This window comes from Triticum aestivum, chromosome 6D (genome assembly GCF_018294505.1).
Source record: "Triticum aestivum cultivar Chinese Spring chromosome 6D, IWGSC CS RefSeq v2.1, whole genome shotgun sequence".
Classification (NCBI taxonomy): domain Eukaryota; kingdom Viridiplantae; phylum Streptophyta; class Magnoliopsida; order Poales; family Poaceae; genus Triticum; species Triticum aestivum.
The window spans coordinates 281,806,650-281,831,632 of NC_057811.1; the positions used below are offsets into that span (position 1 = coordinate 281,806,650).

At 42.1% G+C, this 24,983-nt stretch overlaps 1 protein-coding gene across 4 annotated transcripts; it reads left to right on the top strand.

Moving 5' to 3' along the window:
• LOC123144651 (protein PHYLLO, chloroplastic) lies at positions 1 to 24,105 on the top strand. Of its 4 annotated transcripts, XM_044563848.1 has the most exons (27): positions 1 to 420; positions 701 to 900; positions 990 to 1,107; positions 4,392 to 4,508; positions 4,633 to 4,734; positions 5,336 to 5,392; positions 5,895 to 5,963; positions 6,216 to 6,326; positions 6,390 to 6,584; positions 6,848 to 6,946; positions 7,389 to 7,955; positions 8,078 to 8,302; positions 8,743 to 9,045; positions 9,579 to 9,646; positions 10,305 to 10,463; positions 18,797 to 18,922; positions 18,996 to 19,133; positions 19,204 to 19,312; positions 20,636 to 20,788; positions 20,872 to 21,135; positions 21,238 to 21,405; positions 21,792 to 21,935; positions 22,017 to 22,478; positions 22,610 to 22,906; positions 22,982 to 23,139; positions 23,250 to 23,357; positions 23,541 to 24,105. In XM_044563848.1, the coding sequence occupies exons 1-27, from the start codon at positions 52 to 54 to the stop codon at positions 23,800 to 23,802; spliced, it is 5,148 nt and encodes a 1,715-aa protein (XP_044419783.1). In that variant the 5' UTR covers positions 1 to 51; the 3' UTR covers positions 23,803 to 24,105. The 4 variants fall into 4 exon arrangements, with proteins under 4 accessions (XP_044419783.1, XP_044419784.1, XP_044419786.1 ...); XM_044563849.1 differs by lacking the exon at positions 1 to 420 and having other exon boundaries at positions 804 to 900; positions 4,332 to 4,508; XM_044563851.1 differs by lacking the exons at positions 1 to 420; positions 701 to 900; positions 990 to 1,107; positions 4,392 to 4,508 and having other exon boundaries at positions 5,336 to 5,409.
• Positions 24,106 to 24,983: the final 878 nt, after the last annotated feature.

A 24,983-nucleotide genomic window follows, 5' to 3' on the forward strand; every position in this document is an offset into this window, starting at 1 on the left:
GCCCACCCCGACTACCTCGCCACGGCCATTCGCTTTCTCGTCGTCGCGGAAATGCTCGTCGTCTCCCTTTCTCCGAGCTCACCCCTCTCCTTCCTCCCTGTCCCGAACCCCCGCCCTTTTGTCGTCTCCCCTCTTCGCCGCTACTGCCTCCACAAACACCACAAGCGCCGGCAATGCCGCGGTGGCAGTGGCCTACCACTCCACCTCCTCCACGCCGTCGCCAGGAGGCGAACGGGCATCGTGATCGACGTCGACGAGGTGAATGATATCGGCGACCGTGACCTCCCCGTGGACGTGTCATTCACTCGGAGGCTCCCGCCGGCGCTCACCCTCGTTGACGGCATTGCCGCACTGCGGCGGGCCGCCGAGGAGGTGAAGGCCAGCCCGCCTGCCGCCGGGAGCGGCGTGATCCGGTTCGAGGTGAGCGGGCGCAAGTTTGTGTAACCGAAACATAGGCTTAGGCGCGGTCGCTACGTGTAGTGTTCTTGGAATTCACTAGTTGATTCGGTCAAGAGCAGCGCTGCATTTTGATTGATTATGAAATATGAATATGACGATGTTTGTGAGGTTGAAAGACTACAAACAGCATTCTCCCTAATTATGTTTACCAGCATTGTGAACCTGGTTGATTTCCCTTCACCTCCATGAACACACCAGTAGACCTAGAGGAGATGATTAATTGAACACACAAATGCTGCAGGTACTTGTTCCACCCAGTACGAAGGCACTCAAATGGTTATGCTCTCAGTTTAGGAGATCATCATTGTTCCCTCAGTTCTATCTATCAAGGAAGCTAAGCTCCAATCCGTCAGTTCAACTTGAAATATCTGGTGTTGGTTCTGCACTTTGCTTGCATGGTTCCTCTTCTCAAGTAAAAGATGGATATGATATGATATCAAGGTGCCTCTCTCGTTCTCGTGCACAGATGCTCCCTTTCGCGAAGCATTCGACACTTTTTCTAACCAAATTAGACATTTTTGTTCCTGCAGATATATTTCATTTGATTCAGATTTGATGGGAGCTTATGGAGCAGTTGGCATGAAGTATAACGAGGAATTATCGTCAATAGAGGAGAAAGCTGGTTCATTTTACTTCTTTATTCCTCAGGTAATAACCTGCGCTTTTCCGTGGGTGCAGAATTCTTATTACCTTGGTGTGAGATACGCATTTCATGTAGAGGTCATTTGAAATTCAGCAGAAAAATTCCTGCACTAGCAAGTTATGTGATATTATGTGTGTGACTAGATATTACTTGATCTCTTGTCCGTGATTAAAAGGTGGACGCTCAAGCACACTCACATGCCTGAATGCGTCCCCTTCAGACCAAGACTACAATTGACAGAGGTCAGGATAAATCTGCGATCTCACAGAGTTCCTACTAAGGCCCACTCATGTGTGCAGAAGATGGGCTGGTTGAGCCTGTTAAGGCCCTGTCCGGTTCACGGGAAATGAAAACAAGGGAAGATAGAGAAATAGAGGAATAGGAAAGGAACGCTCCTGTAAAACAGAGGAATGACGAACATCGGAAACGGCAGAGGGAACCATGCGAAGGAGTGTTCGGGTTGATGGAAAAAAAGCACATGAAAGCATCTTACGTATGTACAGCTAAAAGGACATTGCTGCAGTTTTTTTTTATTTGCCTTGCCTTTGACTAGACCTCAAACATCTCATCCCATGGAATATTTTATTAGGGCTTACACGCCAGCCGCGAGTGCTTTACCTCGGGCTTCTGCCAAAACATTGGCTTGGGCTGGATTTTTTCAATCCTCTGGTATCGGTGGGAATCTGCACGTGGAAGGAATTTTCCCTGCAAAATACTGTTCAACTTTCCTTTGTCCCAAATGCTGTTGATGATAACTTTCCAGAGGAAGGTGTTACCCATGAAATTCCTGCAACTTTCCCGTGAACCGAACAGGGCCTAAGTATATTATATCTCCTCTACCTATCAAACTGGTCTTTTGGGGTAGTTCGAACAGGGCCTAAGTACATTATATCTCCTCTACCTATCAAATTGGTCTTTTGGGATAGTTGGTTGATAGGAATATCTAACATGGTATCAGAGCTGAGGTCTTGGGTTCAAGTCTCAGTCCCTGCATTTTCCCCAATCGTTTATCCACATCCACGTCGGGAGTGGGGGGAGGTGTTGGTCATTCCATATCCACGTACGATGTGAATCGGGGGGGGGGGGGGGTTAAGTATATCATATCTCCTCTTCCTATTAGATTGGTCTTTTGGGATAGTGTCTTGGTTTCAAGTCTCAGTGTATATATATAAACTCGGGTGAAGAATATATAAAGTCTATTCATCATCTCGGGTGAAGAATAAGTAATTCTTCACCCTGGTGTAAACTCTCTCTACACATGATTCCTTTTGAATGTTGTAATTTTACCTCACGCACGTCGTAGTCTTACCTCACCGACATGTTGTAATCTTACCTCACATGCATTGAATTCTCACCCGCATGTTATAATATTTCCTCATCTCAAGCATGCATGTGGTAATCTTACCTCACACGCCTGACACATTTCTTTCTCATGGTGGATGTTAAGAAGACCTTAACTACACACCATAATATTACCTCGCATGCATTTTGGTTCTTACGGTGACTATAGGGTGCATGAGAAGGTGGGGTGAGGAATAAGAATTCTTCACCAAGGGTATGTATGTATGTATGTATATATATACATATACAAATGTTTCCTACAACCCGGTGGTAGTTACCGCCACTTGAATTTTGTATGCTGTATGTTGTATCTATCAAATCGGAGAGTATGTACGCGTAGTATGCTGTATGTAGTATGTAGTATATCAAATCAGAGAGTATGTATGCGTAGTATGTAGTATATAAGAATGTTTAGGTAGTATACATACTACTTTTTTGGTAGTATGTATCGTAGTTTGAGTATGCGCCTTTTTACGTACAAATATGTACGTATTTCACAAATATAATAAAAACCATGGGCCAACTTACAATTTTTTCATGTAACTCACTTTGAAATCTCTTATATATAGTATATGGACACACTTACAATGAAAGTAGTATATATACTACTACATTTTTGTATATGAGACATGAGAGTAACTACCTCAGGTGGTAGGATGTATTTTCCCTATATATATAACATCCTACCATGTGGGGATAGTTACCCCACATGTCCCATATACTGCCATATGGTACTATATATACTACTTTATCATTTTAAATATGTCCATATACTATATCTAAGATATTTTGAAGCAAGCTATACGAAAAAGTTGCACGTGAGTCCATAGTGTTTGTATATTTTGAAAATACCTTCATATTCATACGTATGAAACAACATACTAAAAAATAGTACATACTACCTAAAAAATAGGATATATACTACCCAAATATTCTTATACATTACATACTACATGTACATACTCTTGGTTTTGACAGATACTACATACAAAACTCACGTGAGGATAACTACCACTGGTGGTAGGAAACATTTGGCCTGTATATATACAGAAGTTGCCACCACTTGCATTTTGTATGTTGTATATAGTATATACAAATCGGAAAGTATGTACGCGTAGTATGTAGTATATAAGAATATTTAGGTAGTATATATACTACTTTTTTGTTGGTAATATGTATTGTATTTTGAGTATGCTCTTTTTTACGTACAAATATGTATGTATTTCATAAATATAATAAAAACCATGGGCCAACTCGCCATTTTTATGTAACCACTTTGAAGTATCTTATATATAGTATATGAACATACTTACAATGATAAAGTAGTATATATACTACTCCCTCCGTTCCTAAATATTTGTCTTTCTAGAGATTTCAACAAGTGACTACATACGAAGCAAAATGGGTGAATCTACACTCTAAAATATGTCTACATACATCCGTATGTTGTACTCCATTTGAAATGTCTAGAAAGACAAATATTTGGGAACGGAGGGAGTACTACATAATAGTATATGAACATACTTACAATGATAAAGTAGTATATTTTTATGGTAGGATGTATTTTCCCATATATATAGTTTATGTAATGTTTGGCAATGGAACACATGCTCTGTGACCAAATTTGGCGATCGAGCGTTCATATTAGAGATCCTGATTCAGTGGCTGGGTCACTGGCCGTACACCATTTATTTATTGTACATCTGAAGTGCTAAAAACGGAAATCAGCTCTGATGGGGAACATGTAAAAGCTAATGAATCATTTTCCTTCGTGATGGGGAACATGTAAAAGCTAATGAATTGTGTTCCTACACATTTATTTTCTGCAAACAATCCATATAACAGGCTCTGGCAATTTACAGAACTGTTTTTTGGTTATTATTTGCAGGCATCACATAGATATTTGATCTTGTAGCATTCGTGATGCTCAGCAACATTGAATTTACAGGTTGAGTTGACCGAATTTGTTGGCTATTCTGTGCTATCATCAACTATGGTTTGGGATCATTTTGTATCTCATACATTTGAGGATTCGGTTTGTTTGTTTGAATCTTGTTTCAATCAGGTATGTGAAACTAAGCACAATGATGATAGATCTTCTGTGTTGCTTAACGTTCTTAAAATCATAGAATGTCTGCATATATCTTCTTTACCACTGGACTTCTTTTTTGTGCACCTTCACCTTGTAGGTATGTGGTAGCTATGATTCTGCAGCTAGCAGCTGTTATGAAGGCATGATGACGAATTACATTGGAGAATCACATTTGTTAGAGACTGTGAATGCTCAGTTGGTAAATATTTCTGTATATTAACTACTTTGGTGATGATATAAGTACATACTCTTGCCTATTTATTTCCCATGTTAGTTCCTTCTGTCATGATGCCGCAGTCCTGTTAAATATTTATACCACGATTAGCTATTTCAGTTATTCCAATGTGCTAGCTCCTTTATCCTAATTAGTTCACGTGGCTTCGAGGCTGAAATAAAATTTAGCTTCCTCATTTGAAGATAAGAAGGGCAGGGTCTTACTTGTTACCGCTATGATAGTACCTACTTATTGGTTGAAGTTTGCAATACTGATTCTTATTTATCTAAAGCTATCTCTTTCATCCATTCTTATGATCAAAAAACCTTTGTTGCAACAGAATTTTTGTTTGAAATATGAAGCGTCTGCATTTTAAACGAGAGATAAAACAGGCTGGCCTCCAATAATTAGCTTATGACCAATGCTAAAGTTAGTCGCTCATAACCTATGCAAACTTTTGGCCATTCATCTTGAACCAGTCTGACAGTTACTGCGGTGGTTATTGTATTTCAACAATACTCCAATATTCCTATTATCATCTAAGACCTTAGTCTTAAGTTTGAATTTACTGGACCCGCCTTTCCAGGTATACTTGGATGGCGAAGTTCTTGTCAAAGTAGATGCTGAAATCAGCATGCAAAAGGTATCCTCTTAACCTTGGTAAGTTACTTGAAATTAACTATTTCTTGCTTTGGTTTTAAAATAACCTTTTCCTGTGTAAAAGATTATTGTGCTTCTTTCTTTGTGGCTTCTGGACGTTGTCCTTATCTTGCTGGAAAGTACATATCACGATTTTGCAATATTAATTCGGGATTAGGTTTTGGTCCTTAGACCATTGATATGGCTCCAAAGTATTTCTTCAGTTTAAAGACCCGTCAAATTTATAGATTTTATGAGTCATTGAGGTGGGGGCGGAACGAATTAGTAGGTGCCCCAGTGTCAGTATCTGTAAATAGACTTATTCCTGTAATTGGCAGACCAAAAAGGTAAAGTTAAGTTTACACCTAAAAATGAACACCAAAGTTGGGCAAACAGAATTTCTATATCAATTTTTCTTCCTTTTGAATTTTTCTGTAGTTTATACTCTCTGTTAAGAGTGCCTTTGAATTATTGTCCTGACCAGAACTGCCATTTGTTCTTTGTAGGAGAAATTTCTGATGTCCGAGCAGTCATTTATTCGCTTTTCACCACACTTCTTATTTTCTGCAAACATGGTAAATTTCTACCTGAGTCTCCTTTGCAACCAAACCGCCAATGAATTATCATTTGGAAACATAGCCTTGGCGCACTAACATTTTTTGTAGCAATTTTCAGCTCTGAGAAAGAACACCAAACATAATCATACAACTATACAATGACATAGACTAATTAGATATGAGAACTGCCATTTATTCTTTGTAGGAGAAATTTCTGATGTCTTAAGCTGTCGTTAACAAATGCTAAAACTGTTCTCTCGTGTCCTGTAGGACCTACGCTCAGAAAGCAACAAAACCGAATCTTCTATTAAGAGCTGCTCTAACATTAATTCGGCATGGGCATCCCTTATAGTTGAAGAGTGTGTCAGGCTTGGTTTCACGGTAATCTTAACACACTAAATAGTTTTGCCATGTCTACCATGCCTCTGATGTGCTTTGCCTTAGTACTTTTGTATAGCTCCAGGGTCAAGGTCATCCCCACTCGCACTTTCTGCCACAGGCCACCCTTTGACAACTTGCATATCATGTTATGATGAACGTTCACTTGGATTTCATGCTCTTGGCTATGGGAGAGGTTCTAGAAAGCCTGCTATAGTAATTACATCATCAGGAACTGCTGTATCAAATCTTCTCCCTTCGGTGAGTGGCATATTTCACTTTCTTAATTTCTTTTCTTTTCTTACTGCTGCCAGCTTTCTACATCATCAGGAACTGCTGTATCATATCTTTTTTATCGAACCATGCGCTACTGCCAACTTTCAGAAGCCCTCTGGCTAGAATGTATGGCTTATGAAGGCATACATATGATCCCTTTGTGCTAATACATGTATTGTATGCTGCATTTTTCAAAGAGAAAAAAAAGTCTATAATATTACTAATATTCAGTCAAGTTTCCCATCTAGGTGGTGGAGGCAAGTCAAGATTTCGTACCAGTTATCTTGCTCACAGCTGATCGTCCTCCCGAGCTGCATGATACTGGAGCCAACCAAGCGATTAATCAGGTGCTTATGATCAATCAATGTTTAAATACAAATTTCTTGATGCCAGCTGTTCCTTTTCTAAAACTGCATGATTACTTCGGTATTTTGGCTACCTTTTGATAGCCTTAAATTACTTAAGATTTTTCAAGCACAGAAAGATATGTCATGCTGTTTCATTCACAATATTATAATTAAATGCATTTTACTCAGAAGTATCAAGACCATAGTGTCTGTTTTATCACATAGAAGTGAAACCCTATATATTGCACAGAGTGTGAACTTGGACTGTTTGAGTTATCAGGACTGCTATTGGAGTTTACGCATTTCAATTATTTTACTTTATTTACTTGCTTTCTTCGCATCCTGTTTGTACACAAATTCATGTCATGGTTGTATTTTTCAGTTCTAATTGTGGACAACGCATCTCAACTCCCCCCCCCCCCCCCCCCCACCCATTTTGCAGGTCAATCATTTCAGTAACTTTGTAAGATATTTTTTTAATCTCCCTCCACCTGGTGATCAGATTTATGCAAGAATGGTTCTTACAACAATTGATTCAGCAGCCTACAATGCAATGCAAGCACCACAAGGTCCGGTGCATATAAACTGTGCTTTTAGGGAACCACTAGATCACAGCAATCAAAATTGGAGTTTTGATTGTTTGAGAGGATTGGACAGGTGGTTTAGAAATGATGAACCATATACTAGATACCTAGAAATGAAAATGGTCTCCGCATTTGGTAATTATTCTTGTTCAGTAATAGAGGTTCAAGATATCATAAAGAAGGCAAAGCAAGGGCTTCTATTAGTTGGAGCTATTCATAAAGAAGATGACATGTGGGCTGTGGCTTTACTAGCTAGACAACTTTCCTGGCCAGTTGCTGCTGACATTCTGTCTGGACTGCGAATGAGGAAAGTTCTAAATTCATTTCCAGGATTTGATAAGAGTATTTTGTTTATAGACCAAATAGACCAAATTCTACTGTCGGACTCTGTCAAAAGCTGGATAAATCCAGATGTTATTGTGCAGGTTTAGCTCCTCATTTGATTCTATTCCTCTGCACCACTTACATTATCTTTGCATTTCTAGGTATTATGTGATATATATTTTTTGTTCTAACTTTCTGAAGCTTGGTTTTGTTCAACTGGCAGATTGGAAGCCGGATTACTAGCAAACGCATGGAAATGTTTCTCGAGTCCTGCTTCCCATCTTCATACATCTTGATTGATACACATCCGTGCCGCCATGATCCTTCACATGTTGTCACTCACAGAATCCAGACTAGTGTAGCTGACTTTGCTGCTAGTTTGTGCCAATGTAATTTAGAAAGGAAGACAAGCAGATGGAAGGATATTTTGATGGTTCTAAATTCAGCGGTATGAACCAGAACATGCTAACTACCTTGAAACGATGCAATGAAATAATTATGGTCATATAATGGATAGATAAGCATAGCTTCTCCATATGTACAATCAGTCCTCTATGGACTTCGTCGTTTCTTGCAATCCTTCACTCCAGCACGCTTTTATATGTTACATCTAGGCTATAACAATGAGTACAAGAGTTTGCCACTCGTTGAAGCTTGAAAATTGTATCGACACTTCATACGTTTTCTATATAAACTTTGTAGCTAACATGAAATAATTTAATATTATCACTCAAGAGATGAAAATGAAGTAAACAGCAGGCTGTAGTTAATTTAGTTCTGCCCATATTGAACAGAGCTTTTACTGGAGCTCCATCTCCCTGGAAATGACTAATAAACTTCTGATTGGTTTCAACTGCCTTTCGTTTTGATAACTGCTTCTTATTCCAGGTTTCACAGGAAATAATGTTTCATGTACATGCGGAATTCTTGCTTACAGAACCATATGTTGCACATGTAATTGGAGAGGCACTTTATGGTGATGCTGCCATGTTTGTTGGGAATAGCATGGTCATTCGAGACTTGAACATGTTTGGGAAGGGCTGGCTTGACCATACTACCAACGGAGATAACATGATGATGCATAATATTCCAGATTTCATTGGTGCAACAGTGTCTGGGAACCGAGGAGCAAGTGGTATTGATGGTTTGCTTAGCACCGCGATTGGATTCGCTGTTGGGTCAAACAAGCATGTAAGTCATTTGTCCAGCTCATGAAGCAGCATGAAAACTCCACAGATATCATGTGTGATTGAATTGGTTATATTAAATATGAAATGTGGAGTTTTCTGTACTAAACTAGGGATGAAGAGTGAAAGAAAATGTAACTCCCCAGAGATGATATTCCTAGTTATATCCTAGAGAGAAAGAGAGAAATAAGTACTCCCTCTGTAAACTAATATAAGAGCGTTTAGATCACTACTTTAGTATTCTAAACACTCTTATATTAGTTTACAGAGGGAGTAATAACCTATCATAGTCAGCAGTCAGCAGTAGTTCTCAAACTATTCTGAATAGCTGATAATCTTTTCTCGTGCATTTTCTAGTCAACTTTGACATAACCTTAACATAAGGGTACTTCTCATAGTACTAAATTTGAGTGAACTGTAGCATCACATTCGTTCAAACAAAGTTGCTAATACATTTATGCTGAACCTTTACTGGAGAATACCAAACGCCATTGTAGGCTTTCGGCAAGAACTTGACTATAGCTGCATTATTGTCAGGTATGCTGTGTGGTTGGTGATGTATCTTTTCTTCATGATACGAACGGATTGTCACTTCTCAACCAAAGGTTTGCAGTTTGAACCCTTCTCTGCACCAGTCCCTTTCCACCCTGCAAAGTTTGAACCTTTCTATCCACTATCGCAGCCAATGTCCTTTCCACAATTTATGTTTCACGCTGGCATTCATATTGACTTTATCATTTACATAAAACAATAGATTAGTATTGACTATTGGTACAGAGGCAGACATTTGGCTCTCGGGTGCCAGTGCACCCAAATTGCAAAAAAGGTTAAAAATTTCTGAAACATTTTGTAAACAAACATGATCAAGTGTTATTATCGTGTAAAAAGTTTCGCCAAGGAATGGTTTTCATGGTATTCTGGGTGAAAAAAAAATCAACACTATATACAAGTTTCTATTCACACTTTTTGTCCTCGAAAATTTGTGTTTCGAAAAATCAACACATACTTCTAGTTTTTTTCCTTCGCGGAACTTTTTATATGAGTACAACAGGAGATCAAGTTTGTTTCCAAAAATTGTCAGAATTTTTTTACTTCTCGCACTTTCCATATCAGGTGCACTGGCACCCGAGAGCCAAAGGGGTATTTTCCCTATTGGTATCTTTTTTAGCCAAAGCTAATTTTTATCATCATGTGCTTAAATTATATTCTTTCAGGATAGTGAAAGATATATTTATTTTTTATAATTCTTTGACATAATTGAAGGGCCCAGAGGAAACCCATGACAGTGATTGTAATCAACAACCATGGTGGTGCAATCTTCAGCCTTCTACCAGTTGCAAAAACAGCTTCGCCCCAAATTTTGCAGAAATACTTCTACACCTCACATGACATATCGATTTCTAAACTCTGTGATGCACACAGGTAAAAACAAGTGATTTAGTTGCAGCTTAGTTGCTTACTTGCATCATGGATGTGAAATTATCAAGCGCTTTTCTTATTTATAACTAGATTTTGCTATTAGAACTATACTGTAACAATAGTTGGTCCTGAAGCTACATAGGATATACTATAGTTGATTCTGGAAGTTGATTATTGAATTTTGGGGGAAAATATCTGTCATGTCTCCCCCTGGACACCCTCTCCCTTTTATTAACTCTTTTCAGTTTAGACCCTGTACAACCAGAGTATTACACACACACACCAACACTCCCCCTCAAGATGGGTTAAAGATGTCAACCATGCCCATCTTGCTACAGATTACAGCACCCTCACTAGGTCCTAACCCTTTAGTTAGACAATCTGCTAACTGCTCACCAGATTTTACATAACCTAGCTTTAACATTCCACCATCTATCTTCTCCTTTATGAAGAATCTATCAATCTCGATGTGTTTGGTGCGGTCGCTGAACAGGGTTATTAGCAATGTTTATTGCAGACCTGTTATCACAATGCAGCACCATTGTGTCGTTTCTTAATACTCGAAGCTCTGACAGCAGGCTCGGCATCCAAATCATCTCACTCACGCTTACAGCCATAGCTCTATATTCAGCCTCTGCAGTAGACCTCCTACAACATCTTGCTTCTTGCTCCTCCATGACACAAGATTACCTCCCACAAATATGCAATAGCCTGATGTGGATCTTCTGTCATCTATGTTGGTTGCCCAATCAGCATCACAGTACCCTTCCACATCAAGGTGTTGGTTTAGTTTGAACCATAGTCCCTTTCCTGGACTTCCTTTCAAGTGCCTTAGGATACGATAAACGGCTTCCATGCGCCCAACCCTTGGGTCATGCATATACCGGCTCACCACTCACTGCATATGATATATCAGGTCTTGGGTGACAGAGGTAGATTAGACGCCCCACTGGCCTCTGATAACTCTCCTTGTTGACAGGATCACCTGATAGAGCACTTATTTTGTGGTTCCTATCCATAGGTGAGGCAATAGGACGACATCCCAGCATCCCTGTCTCATTCAGCAGATCAAGAACATATTTCCTTTGGGTCAGAATTGCTCCCTTGGATGAGCGAGCAATCTCAATCGCAAGAAAATACCGAAGTGGTCCTAGATCTTTGACCTCAAATGCCTTCCCCAGTCTCTCCTTTAGATACTTGATTTCTTCTGCGTCATCACCAGTTATCACTATATCTAGAATAGTGATGTGTTTCTGCCTATGCATGTAGAAGACCGTATGGTCTCCATTGCACTGGGAGTATCCCATCCCAACAACCAGTGGCGGAGGACGAAAAAAATTTAAGGTGGGGCGAACTCTAAGCCTAATAAATGATGTGATGCAATATCAAAATAGCTTTTACGCAATAATAGTCCACTCATAATTTTACGTGATTTTAAACTAATTCAAATACAATGGAAATGCAAGCATATTTAAATAAATCTGAAAACATATGGATAATGAAGCTTTTTTTTTGAAAAAGGAGGCTTGCCCCCGGCCTCTGCATCTGAGCGATGCATGCAGCCATCTTATTAAAAAGTCTCAAAGTATCAGAGAGTCATACAAGTATTACAGCTCGCAAGCGGAGCAAAGAGAAAAATAAAAAGGCTCAATATCACAACCGGTATGACAACAAGGGACAAACTCCCTAGAATCATATCCTGTTACGCGTTTGCCATCCAAACCGGTTGAATATAGCCCGTGCTACCATCTCCCTCTGGTTGCACCCAGTAACCATTGGCTCCCTGGAGTCCGTAGGAGTGAGTAAGGACCACGTAAAATGGACAAACATTGCGAAGCTATTCTCAGAAAATTTACATCATAAATTCGCAACATGAAAATGTGGAAATTTATAGCTCTCCATGTGATGGCGTTGTGTACTGTTTTTTTTCTGAGAGAGAAAGTGTGGTTATTTTAGAAAAAAAAATAGCGTGTTTTTATTTTGAGAAAGAGTGACAGCGTGTTGTTTTTCAATGTAAGAGAGATAGCGTGTTGTTTTTCAATGTAAGAGAGATAGCGTGGTGTACTGGTGCGTGCAAACGGTGCCCAGCAGCAGGAACTCATGGGCCTAAATAACATGGAGAGAATCTGACGACCGACTAGGCCTACTCGTTTTTCTTGGTTCTCTTCTTTTTCTAGCGACAGTGACTCCAGAACCGGACAGCGACAGCGTATGCGTACATGTAGAAATCGTTTTGCCCAAAATCAAGGTAGGGCGGGCGCCCTGCCTCGCCCTACCGGGAGCTCCGCCTGTGCCAACAACCACGCGCTTGAATCTATCAAACCATGCCCGGGAAGATTGCTTGAGACCATATAAAGATTTCTTAAGCTTACATACCTTTCCATCTGTTTGACTATTTCCGAATCCAGGTGGTATCTCCATATAGACCTCCTCATGTAGGTCCCATGGAGGAATGCGTTTTTCACATCCAATTGATGAAGTGCCCATCCAAAAATCACAGCACAAGAAACAAGTGCCCTCATAGTGCTTATCTTTGCTACAGGTGCAAAGGTCTCATCATAGTCTATTCCATAAGTGCCCTCATAGACCTTTAGCAACCAATCTTGCCTTGTACCTGTGCACGGTTTGCTTCACTGTGAACACCCACTTGCAGCCCACTACCCTTTTTCCGGGTGGGAGTAGCACAAGATCCCATGTCTTGTTCTTTTGGAGTGCACTAAGCTCCTCCGTCCACCTGGGATCCTGCTTTGCTGTTCTCCAATCATTTGGAATGGATACAGATTGAAGAGATGAAATGAATGCTTTGTATGCAGGTGAAAGGCTTGAGTATGACACAAAATTGGCAATGTCATGTTCAAAACCATACCAATCTGGGGGCTTTCCAGCATTAATCTAATTGCTCTGCGTTGGGCAATAGGTAATTCCAAATGCAATGAAGAGGGAGAAGCATCATCACCTATCTCTGATGACGATGAGGATCTTGATGGTGAGAGGCCTGGAACATGAATATCATCCTGGCACTGTGGCTGCTCTAGGGGTTCAGACTATTGTAGTTCCTCCTCAGCTCGTGCAACTTGTTCATTTTCATCTACTGTTTGTTCCCCCTGATTGCGAAGATGCCTTCTCTGGTACACCTGCAACTCCTTGGTTGCACCTATTGTTTGCTTCCCCTTATTGTGAAAATGCCTTCTCTCATACACCTGCAACTCCTTGGTTGCAACCGGTCTCTCAGGAGAAGAAATCACCATAGGGCAGGGAATGGTTCCCACAACTCCTTCCTCTCCCATAGTGCCTCCAACAATTGCTTCTTCTTCCATAGTGCCTCCACTCCCCCCCTCCCTCCTGTCACCACTCTTAATGTCATCACCCTCAATGACAGGGGAGAATTCACCCAAAAACTGCTCCAGGTCCCCTGCATTCTTGTAGTATGGCTCAGAATCCGGAAAAGTCACATCCATACTCACGAACAACTTCTTCTCAATTGGATTCCAGCACATATATCCCTTTTTTTTATGCATAGCCAACAAAATACACTTTGTCGCCCTGGGATCCAGCTTGCCTATACCTGGACGGTGATCATGGACAAAGCACACACATCCAAACACCTTTGGAGGTAATTTAAATTCTCTTTCACCCAATAGAATCTCACATGGAGACTTCATACCCAAAACTCTAAATGGCATACGGTTTATCAGATAGGCCGCTGTCGTCACAGCTTCACTCCATAAATTCTTCGGTACATTCATTTGAAACATCAACGATCTGGTTGTTAGATGTGTATAGTCCCCTTTTCTATATATCCCCATTGTATAAGGGGCTTCCTGCATTTTAGCTCACATGTACATGTATTGGCCTTTGCCCCCCTGTGAAAGTTAGTTGCTTATTATCCAACATGGTATCAGGTGCGAGGTTAGCCTCTCCCTCGCACGATGCAACTCCGTGCCTACTTCGCCCGTAACCAGATCCGCCCGTCGCTGGCAGTCCCTGCCCGGATCTGCTTGGTTCCACTACCTGGATTCGTCCGGTCCTGCCTGGCCATCTCCTCCTCGTCCCGCAGCCGCCGCCGCGTGCCCATCCGGCCGCTGCCACTCCCTCCTCGCCCTGCCGCGCCCGGTTGCCGCAGCCGCCGCCTGCCTCGTCCTGCAGCAGCCGCCGCCGCCGCCCGCCACGTCCTGCAGCCGCCGCCTGCCTCGTTCGGCAGCCGCCACCGGCGCGACACCTTGATCTCCATCGTAGCATCATTGTCTTCTCGCCAATCTTATGCTTCTACGACTATTGCTACCGCTTAGTGATAAAGTAAAGCATTCCAGGGCGATTGCATTGCATACAATAAAGCGACAACCATATGGCTCCTGCCAGTTGCCGATAACTCGGTTACAAAACATGATCATCTCATACAATAAATTTAGCATCATGCTTTGACCATATCACATCACAACATGCCCTGCAAAAACAAGTTAGACGTCCTCTACTTTGTTGTTGCAAGTTTTACGTGGCTGCTACGGGCTTAGCAAGAACCGTTCTTACCTACGCATCAAAACCACAACGATAGTTTGTCAAGTTGGTGTTGTTTTAACCTTCGCAAGGACCGGGCGTAGCCACACTCGGTTCAACTAAAGTTGGAGAAACTGACACCCGCCAGCCACCTCTGTGCAAAGCACGTCGGAAGAACCAGTCTCGCGTAAGCGTACGCGTAATGTCGGTCCGGGCCGCTTCATCCAACAATACCGCCGAACCAAAGTATGACATGCTGGTAAGCAGTATGACTTATATCGCCCACAACTCACTTGTGTTCTACTCGTGCATATGACATCTACGCATAAAACCAGGCTCGGATGCCACTGTTGGGGAACGTAGTAATTTCAAAAATGTCCTACGCACACGCAAGATCATGGTGATGCATAGCAACGAGAGGGGAGAGTGTTGTCCACGTACCCTCGTAGACCGAAAGCGGAAGCATTAACACAACGCGGTTGATGTAGTCGTACGTCTTCACGATCCGACCGATCAAGTACCGAACGCACGGCACCTCCGAGTTCAGCACACGTTCAGCTCGATGACGTCCCTCGAACTCCGATCCAGCCGAGTGTTGAGGGAGAGTTTCGTCAGCACGACGGCGTGGTGACGATGATGATGTTCTACCGACGCAGGGCTTCGCCTAAGCACCGCTACGATATTATCGAGGTGTAATATGGTGGAGGGGGGCACCGCACACGACTAAGAGATCAATAGATCAATTGTTGTGTCTATGGGGTGCCCCCCTGCCCCCGTATATAAAGGAGCAAGGGGGGAGGCGGCCGGCCTAGGAGGAGGGTGCGCCAAGGGGGGAGTCCTACTCCCACCGGGAGTAGGACTCCTCCTTTCCTTGTTGGAGTAGGAGAAGGGAAGGGAGAAGGAGAAGGAAGGAAGCGGGCGCCCCCCTCCCTAGTCCAATTCGGACTAGTCCATCGGTATGTTACTTGCCCGAGATTCGATCGTCGGTATCTTAATACCTAGTTCAATCTCGTTATCGGCAAGTCTCTTTACTCGTTCCGTAATACATCATCTCGCAACAAACTCATTAGTTGCAATGCTTGCAAGGCTTAAGTGATGTGCATTACCGACAGGGCCCAGAGATACCTCTCCGACAATCGGAGTGACAAATCCTAATCTCGAAATACGCCAACCCAACAAGTACCTTCGGAGACACCTGTAGAGCACCTTTATAATCACCCAGTTACGTTGTGACGTTTGGTAGCACACAAAGTGTTCCTCCGGTAAATGGGAGTTGCATAATCTCATAGTCATAGGAACATGTATAAGTCATGAAGAAAGCAATAACAACATACTAAACGATCGAGTGCTAAGCTAACGGAATGGGTCAAGTCAATCACATCATTCTCCTAATGATGTGATCCCGTTAATCAAATGACAAGTCATGTCTATGGCTAGGAAACATAACCATCTTTGATCAACGAGCTAGTCAAGTAGAGGCATACTAGTGACACTCTGTTTGTCTATGTATTCACACATGTATCATGTTTCCGGTTAATACAATTCTAGCATGAATAATAAACATTTATCATGATATAAGGAAATAAATAATAACTTTATTATTGCCTCTAGGGCATATTTCCTTCAATAACCTCAGCCTTAACACCTCCTACAGCACAATGAGCGCGGTTTCTCCTTGATCAATATACCACAGTCTATTACGCCATGTTCTAGTTCCAATCATCTTCCCAGTCCTCTTTTCCTGGAAAAAGAAGCATCCTCATCGAATATGACTCTGCACTTGAACTGTTTGATAGCAGAACTCAATGAAAGGAGATTGACTGGAAATGAAGGGACATGCAAAATTGAAGCTAATGCTAGTGATGATGTGCATCCTACAGAACCTACACCCTTGATTAGTTGAAAGGTTCCATCAGCTATCTGAATGGTCTCTGAATAATCATGCGGAGTATAAGATGCAAATGCATCAAGGGAACCAGTAACATGTCTAGATGCCCCTGAATCTATAATCCAGTCAACATGAGGATGCAAGAGCCCAAGCCGGAGTACCTTTGCCCAACCTTTGCCCACTTGGGCATAGTTGGCATAATTACCAAAGTGATCCACCTGAGGTATCGTGCCAGATCCCTGTGAACTTTCTGATGTATGGCTCTTCTGGCATTTCTCCCATTGTGGTGCTTTCTCACCTGTAAGCACGATGTGTGATGTTTCCTCTGCAGCAGCATAGGCTCTGTGCTGACACAACCTCTGCCACGTCCACCACGGCCCCCACGATCACCACCTCGTCCTCCACGGCCCTCACCTCGGCCTCCTCGGCCACCACCACGGGTCGCGCGTCCGCGTCCTCCAGATGGTGGAGCATAACACTCATAGCTCAGATGTCCTGTCCTTCCACAATTGTAGCATTCCCTATTGTCAGCCCCATACGCTGACCGAACGGGATTGCTGCTACCCACCATCACCCGCAAGCGAATCTCCTCCTGGACCATTGCTGAAATTGCCTCTTCCATAGTAGGCAATGTTGTCTGGTGAAACATGGCAGCCCTCCTTGGCTCAAACTCTGTTTCAGCCCCTTTAAGAAGTGTGTAACCCTTCTACGTTGCTGCCAAGCCTCATCAGCCTCAGTATCACTAGAACATGTCAATTGCAATGGATCATAGTGGTCCAAATCAGACCATAGTTGCTGCAGCTCACTGGCGTACTCTTGGACAGTTTTCTCCCCTTGCTTGAGTTCATCCACCTTACTCTGGACCTCCACCATCATCATCACATTGCCAGCCCCAGAGTACATATTGCTCAACGTTTTCCAAATTGCTGCTGCGCTTGCAATTGCTTCAATCATCCTAGCAATCAATGGAGAGACGAAATTCATCAACCATGCTGCAACCACAGAGTTGGTGGTGCATACTCGCCAATCAACACTTGTTCTATCTGCAGGTTCTATGAATGTTTCCTGCACACAGTGCTCTACACCCTTTGTCCTCAAGATCAACTTCGCCTTCCTTGACCAGCTCAGATAGTTCTTGCTCCCTTCTAACTTCAATTCATTCGGCATCAGCTCCAACTTCAACTCGGGAGTTCCCACTGAAGCTTTTGATCCCATTATCCCCATTGCCATAGGATCCTGCAGCAAACTTCTCATATCACCTTTCGTAAAGAGTGTGGATTTTCCCTGAGCCTCCTTCTCCAGCTTATCTTGTGATGCTTTCCTTGCAGCTTCAGCCTCCTCAGGACTCATCTCTGCTGAACACAAGAACAGAGCCCTCCAGGCTGCTGCACTTCCTCACACAAAAGAAAACAACAGGGAGTATACCCAGCAGCTGTCTTCTTCCTCCCCTTACTCACACCCCCGTGAGCAGTCTTCCGGCTGCAAATCCTCTTCTTCCCAGCCTTCGAATCGGCCGTCTGGCCAGCCTCACCAGCTGCACGGCAGGGAGCAGCTCTCCACCTCTATGCATAGTCAATTCTCCCCCTCACCTCCAGCCATCATGGAGCAGCACTCCTCCACAGCCGCTGCGGCCACCACCTCTTGGAAACCTAGCTCTGATACCATATTGAACTTGGGGGAAAAAATATCTGCCCCGCTCCCCCCCCCCCCCCCCCCCCCCGTGCCCGCCCGCCCGCCCGTACACCCTCTACTTTTTATTAACTCTTTTCAGTTTAGACCCTGTACAACCAGAGTATTACACACACACACACCAACATTGATAAAATGGTGTCTGTTAAGACTTCTGCCAGTTTTACATAATTGGTTACGGAGTCAGCTTTGTTATATGATGAAGTACTTCTTAGTGTTGACTGCAAAATTTTGTGTCTCACCGATGTCACCGGTTGTGTTGCAGAGTGAAGCATTTTTTGGTTCAAACAAAAGCAGAACTTCATGATACATTGGTGAAGACCCATGCAGAACACCTTGATTGTGTGGTGGAAGTAGAGAACCAGATTGATGAGAATGCCAACTTTCATAGGTTTACATTCAAATCTGTTCTAACAGTAATTTAGTCTACCCTGTGAGTTTATATGTTTCTCCTTGTTCTGCAGAACTATAAGTATGTTCGTTGATAATACTGCAACCCACTATCTGGAGTATCTTCTCGGGGATCCGTATTCTAGCACTACGAGTGATTTAGATCGCATGTACAATACGAAAATTCATGCAATAGAGTACATGTTGTACAGGTATGTCCGTAACCATTTAATATGCAGCCCACTCATTCCTGGCATTACCCTCAAACCTTCGTTTGCACAGAATCCAGCTTTCTGCACCTCGTACTTCAGGAATTTCAGATAGCAGTTGTTTCCATGAAGGCTTCATTCTGAAGCTACGTATGGATGACAACATTGTAGGATTTGGTGAGGTTTGTTTTTATCACCACTGCAATTTATATGGCATCTTTTATTTATGCTAACTTAAGTTGCCATTTTGAGTTGCAATAACAACAAAGCCTTTCAGTCCCAAACAAGTTGGGGTAGTGTATGTTAGAGTTATATTATGTTTTATGTAGCCTGTATATTTTCTTCACACTGTATGAGGGGTTTCCTGCATATTTACCACATGCACATTTATATATATAGGTAAAATTGGATGTATCAATGTTGTCTTGGGAGCCTGTTAAGGCTCGTTGGATCATCTTATATTATAGGTGTGTATCAATGTGTGTGTATATATATATAGGAGAAAACAAATCTATCAACCAATCCCTGGTTAACTACTATCTTGGCCATTCAATGCTTTGAGATGCGCATTGGAAATTCCATTTCTCTTCCCTTTCTCCATTTTCTGGTTACTGGCGCTCTCGCATCGAGACATCCCTGTCTCTGTGCAGCAGTCTGCTGATTGCAGCGGCTTGGTCGGCTTAGTGCGTCTCCACCTTGAATGGGTGGCACAAGCTGAATGACTCCCAAAATTAGTCTTAATAAACTGAATAATTCCCAAAATTAGTCTTAATAAACTCCAAATAATATTCCAACATTTTTCCAACTCCTTTTATTTTGAGATGGATGTGTGGCCACACGAGGAAGGATCGAGTCCGGAATGATGATATACGAGATAGAGTTGGGTCAGCACCAATTGAAGAGAAGCTTGTCCAACATCGTCTGAGATGGTTTGGGCATATTCAGCGCAGGCCTCCAGAAGCTCCAGTGCATATCGGACGGCTAAAGCGTGCGGAGAATGTCAAGAGAGGGCGGGGTAGATCGAATTTGACATGGGAGGAGTCCGTTAAGAGAGACCTGAAGGATTGGAGTATCACCAAAGAGCTAGCTATGGACAGGGGTGCGTGGAAGCTTGCTATCCATGTGCCAGAGCCATGAGTTGGTTGCGAGATCTTATGGGTTTCACCTCTAGCCTACCCCAACTTGTTTGGGACTAAAGGCTTTGTTGTTGTTGTTGTATATTATCTTCTCTCACTAATTTTCTTCAGTGAAAAATAGCTGAATATTCTGGAAAAAATCAAAATGTATTGAAACCATGGTACACAACAAATGATTCTATTAACATCCTAATTTCTAAAATTGGGATGTTACAACCTTCCTATTTTACATCTTACAGAGTAAGGTTATTCGAGTTAATGCCTTTTCAGTTTTTTTTCGTACTAAAGTTGTACTAAAGCTGTGACAAGTAATATGGATCGGAGGGAGTACTTCAAACTTAAGTATCTTTTATACATTTCATATAACAGGTTGCACCAATCGAAATTCACCAGGAGGATATAATAGATGTCGAAGAGCAACTTAGGTTTCTGTTTCACAGAGTGAAAGATTGTGAGCTAGATGTTGTTCCTTTGTTGAGAGGGTCTTTCTCCAATTGGATATGGACAAGCATTGGGATTCCTGTAAGATAACTCGAGAAACTTGGTGACCATTCATGTCTGACATCTCAAGAGATTGAAGTCCTCTCTTTCTTTTTCCTTCTCAGCCTTCTTCTGTATTTCCAAGTGTCAAGTGTGGCCTGGAGATGGCCATTCTTAATTTGCTGGCGTCACAGCGGAAATGTAGATTATCTGAAATTCTCACTGGTTCCAACCCCTTACTAAGAGATCAGAGTCTGGTGGAATATAATCAGAACAGTTCTGCAGGCATACATATCTGTGCACTCTTAGACTCCGACGGTACTCCGATGGAGGTAGCACTTGCTGTGACTAAACTTGTTGATGAAGGCTTTACCACAGTGAAACTGAAGGTAGTTCTTCCACTTTTTCAATTGAACTTTTTTTTGTTTCAAAATATTATATCTGCTAATCAATCAATATGAAGAAAATTCTTTCTAAAATCTCTTGTGAAGGTTGGACGTCGTGCAAGTCCCGCTGAAGATGCAGCTGTTATTCAAAAAATAAGAGAGGTTGTAGGATATAAGATCAATATCCGTGCCGATGCAAATCGAAAATGGACATACAAGCAAGCAATTGAATTTGGATCCAGAGTAAAAAGCCTTTGTTTGCAATACATTGAGGTAACCTACACTTTATTCGTCTGCTGTATTAGAAACTTCAAAATAGAGAAAATGTGAAACTCGCCTTCCTTTTGCTGCACCTTATTAACCGAAAAAGGCTTTCGCCCCGCTTTATAAATAAAGCAAACCGCCAGAGAGCACACATACACGGACTAGTTCACACACACTCACCCAAGTCGCACAAGAGGAAGTACAATAGGTTCTGCTGAGGGCACAGCTCAACAAGCCCAAACAAAAAAGAAAAAAAAAGGGCGCCGGAGAACAAATCAGGCGCCTAATCGGGCTCCGGAGGAGGCGGAGGGGGCGGCATTATTATAGAGCTCTCATTTCCCAAGCGACATTCATCTTGTTCTTTCTTGGGAATCTTCATGTTTCTTACTTGACAGGAACCAGTGAGCTCTGTACATGATCTCATCAAGTTCTGTGAAAACAGTGGTTTGCCTGTTGCTTTAGACGAGAGTATCGACAACCTTAAGGGGGGTCCAATCCAAAAGCTTCATCAATTTGTACATCCAGGGATAGTTGCTGTTGTGAGTACAAACTCTGTGAGCTATTTCTCAAGCTTCTCCTTTCATTTCTATATTTCACCTTGTTTCCATCTTGATGGTCAGGTTATAAAACCCAGTGTTGTTGGCGGCTTTGAGAATGCAGCTCATATAGCAAAGTGGGCTCACATGCATGATAAGATGGCTATCATCAGTAGTGCGTACGAGAGTTCTGTAGGTTTGGCGACCTACATACAGTTTGCATATTATGTTGACAGGCAACATGACCTAATCTCCAGACTAAAGAGATATGATTCATGTGGAACTGTGGCTCATGGGTTTGGAACATATCAATGGTTAACAGAAGATGTATCAGAACAAAAGTTAAAAATTCTTGTTCCCCCGCTTGGTGATGGAATGGGAGCTTCAGTGGAAGATGCCCATGGCTATCTCCACCACTTAAATATAAATGATGAGAAGATTGAAAAAACATATAGTGAAGAAAAACTAAACTCATATTCTATCCAAGTCGACGGGGATCATTTTTCTTATGTAGTTAAGGTTCAAGAGGCTGGTGATTGTACAAATGTAAGTATCGCTCAACTTATTTAAAAGAATGTGGTTTATGTGCCTACCTTGTTGTACAAGATATACTGTTTCCCCCTAGGAGATAGGATAGTGCTGCTGCAGTAACCAGTGCCATGATTTAACCCATGTAGGATAAGGTCGTTCTTTTTCTTCATGGATTTCTTGGCACAAGTGAGGACTGGACTCCCATGATGAAAGCTCTCTCTCCCAGTGCACGGGTCATCGCCGTTGATCTTCCTGGCCATGGAGAGTCCCAAATTCTGCAGCGCGATGATGAAAATTTCAATCAAATCTCTCTTACAATTCAATCAGTTGCAGACTTGTTGCTGAAGTTGATATGCAATATAACTGATGGAGAGGTGGTTGTTGTTGGCTACTCAATGGGTGCAAGGATTGCACTCCAGATGATACTAAATGAAAATCACAAGGTAATCTTGTCAAGATTGCAGCTTGTTTGTTTCGCTCTTTATTTGAATGATCCTAAGGTAGTCTTGTCAAGACAGATTAGTGGAGCTGTTTTGATATCGGGGAGTCCTGGATTGAGACATGAAGCAAGTAGAAGACGACGTACTGCTATTGATAAATCACGAGCTCAATTCCTGTTGACTTATGGACTGGAATGTTTTATCAAGACATGGTACTCTGGAAAAATGTGGACCAGGTGGAGGAATTAACTTATTTGATTTCTTGACTCTACGGTAGGAAGAAATTTTGCATAACATGTACTAGTATTTGACATGCCTTTTCTTTTTGGAACCTTTTCTGTTGCAGTCTAAGAGAACACCCACAGTTTGATTCCCTAGTGAGGACACGCAGAAAACACAGTAACATCACGGATCTATCTAAGGTTCTGGCTGACTCGAGCATAGGGAGACAAAAGTAAGATTAGCTTCTGCTCTCAGTAAGATTTCCATTTAGCAATATTCATGTGGCCATAAGATATTCAGTTTATCAGTTTAGTAATATTCACTGATAGCATAGGTGACAAACAGTTTCATAGGTGCATTGCATTGCATTTTGCATGAGAAGAAATGCAACCTCATGTAAGTTTCCATGTATCAGGTCCCTGTGGGAAGACCTGAAACACTTGGAGAAGCCTGTCCTCATCGTTGCAGGTGAGAAGGACGTAAAATTTAAAGAGATAGCGGAGCGAATGTGCAGCGAGACAAGAGAGTACGGCGAACGTGAAGCTGATTGTCGTAGCAATCAGGAGCTATGTGAAATGATCGTTGTCCCGGAAAGTGGCCATGCTGTGCATGTTGAGAACCCTCTCCCCTTAGTTAGAGCCCTGAGGAAGTTCTTGGTAAGGCTACACCAGCCTTAACGCTTTAGTATCCGTGGATTACATAGCAATAGTCTGAGAAATTTTTGAACTACCAGCTTGGCAGGCTGAGTGGTCGGATTATATTTGTGGGCTATAAATGTTGCCGGAAGTAAGGGGTTTTCTTTGTGTCTCAGTCTGCTGTTGCGTAGGGGTTGTAAGTTTGTCACTCGGTTGTTGGTGGCAGTCCGTGCTAAGACTAGCCACAATGGGTAGTAACATAGACTACCTCTATAGTGGGGAGTAACATATGTGTGGTAATATGCAACACTTCATTTATTAGGCTATAGACTCATTTTGCCTTGATATGTGTGATGTTACTCATACTAGTACTAACTAGCTATGTTACCATATGCCTCTCTTCCTTCATTTATTGCTTGCCACATCATCTATTCTATCTAGATATGTGTGATGTTACTACCTATGTTACTCCCATTGTGGGTAGTCAAGCGTCGTACCTTGTATTCTTGCGCGAGTCATGAGCCCAACAACAACGACAACAAGATTAAGAGGATAGTGGTCCCAGCCTATTAGAACTGGTACTTGCATTTTTTTAAATTTATTTCGGTCCTTTCGGCGATGTCGGTTCAGTAGGAGGATACATTTACGTTGACTATGAAGATGATTTCATCAATCTTAAGATGATGTACCGGTTTAGTCTAGAAGGTGCTCATAAGGGTAGGGTATGCGTGCTTGTTTTCATAGGAGTGAGTGAATATGCGTATATATGAGCGTTTGCGTCTATACTGTGTTAAAAAACAAAAAAAGAATGACAAAGCCTTAGTCCCAAACAAGTTAGTTGAAACCCCATAAAATCTCGAAACCAACTCATAGTTCTGGAACATGGATAATTAAGTTCCACGCATCCTTATCTATGACTAGTTCTTTGGTAATATTTCAGTCCTTCAGGTTTCTCTTTACGGACTTCTCTCATGTTAAGTTTGGTCTACTCGACCTCACTTAACATTATCAACATACTTTAATGGCATGTGTTGTATATGTCTAAACCACCTCATATTATATTGAACAAATTTCTCTTCGATCGGTGCTATGCCAACTCTAGCATGCATATCATCATTCTGGACTTGGACCTTATCTTTTCTTGTGTGGTCACACATCCATCTCAACATGCACATCTCCTCTATGCCTAACTGTTGAATATGTCGCCTTTTACTCGACCAACA

Excerpts from the sequence above, each read along its gene's own strand:
- LOC123144651 (XM_044563848.1), top strand. The coding sequence starts at position 52 with ATGCTCGTCGTCTCCCTTTCTCCGAGCTCACCCCTCTCCTTCCTCCCT. Across the intron at positions 5,393-5,894 it reads CTGAAATCAGCATGCAAAAG|GAGAAATTTCTGATGTCCGA; the intron begins GTATCCTCTTAA and ends TGTTCTTTGTAG. Across the intron at positions 22,907-22,981 it reads TACTAAATGAAAATCACAAG|ATTAGTGGAGCTGTTTTGAT; the intron begins GTAATCTTGTCA and ends TTGTCAAGACAG.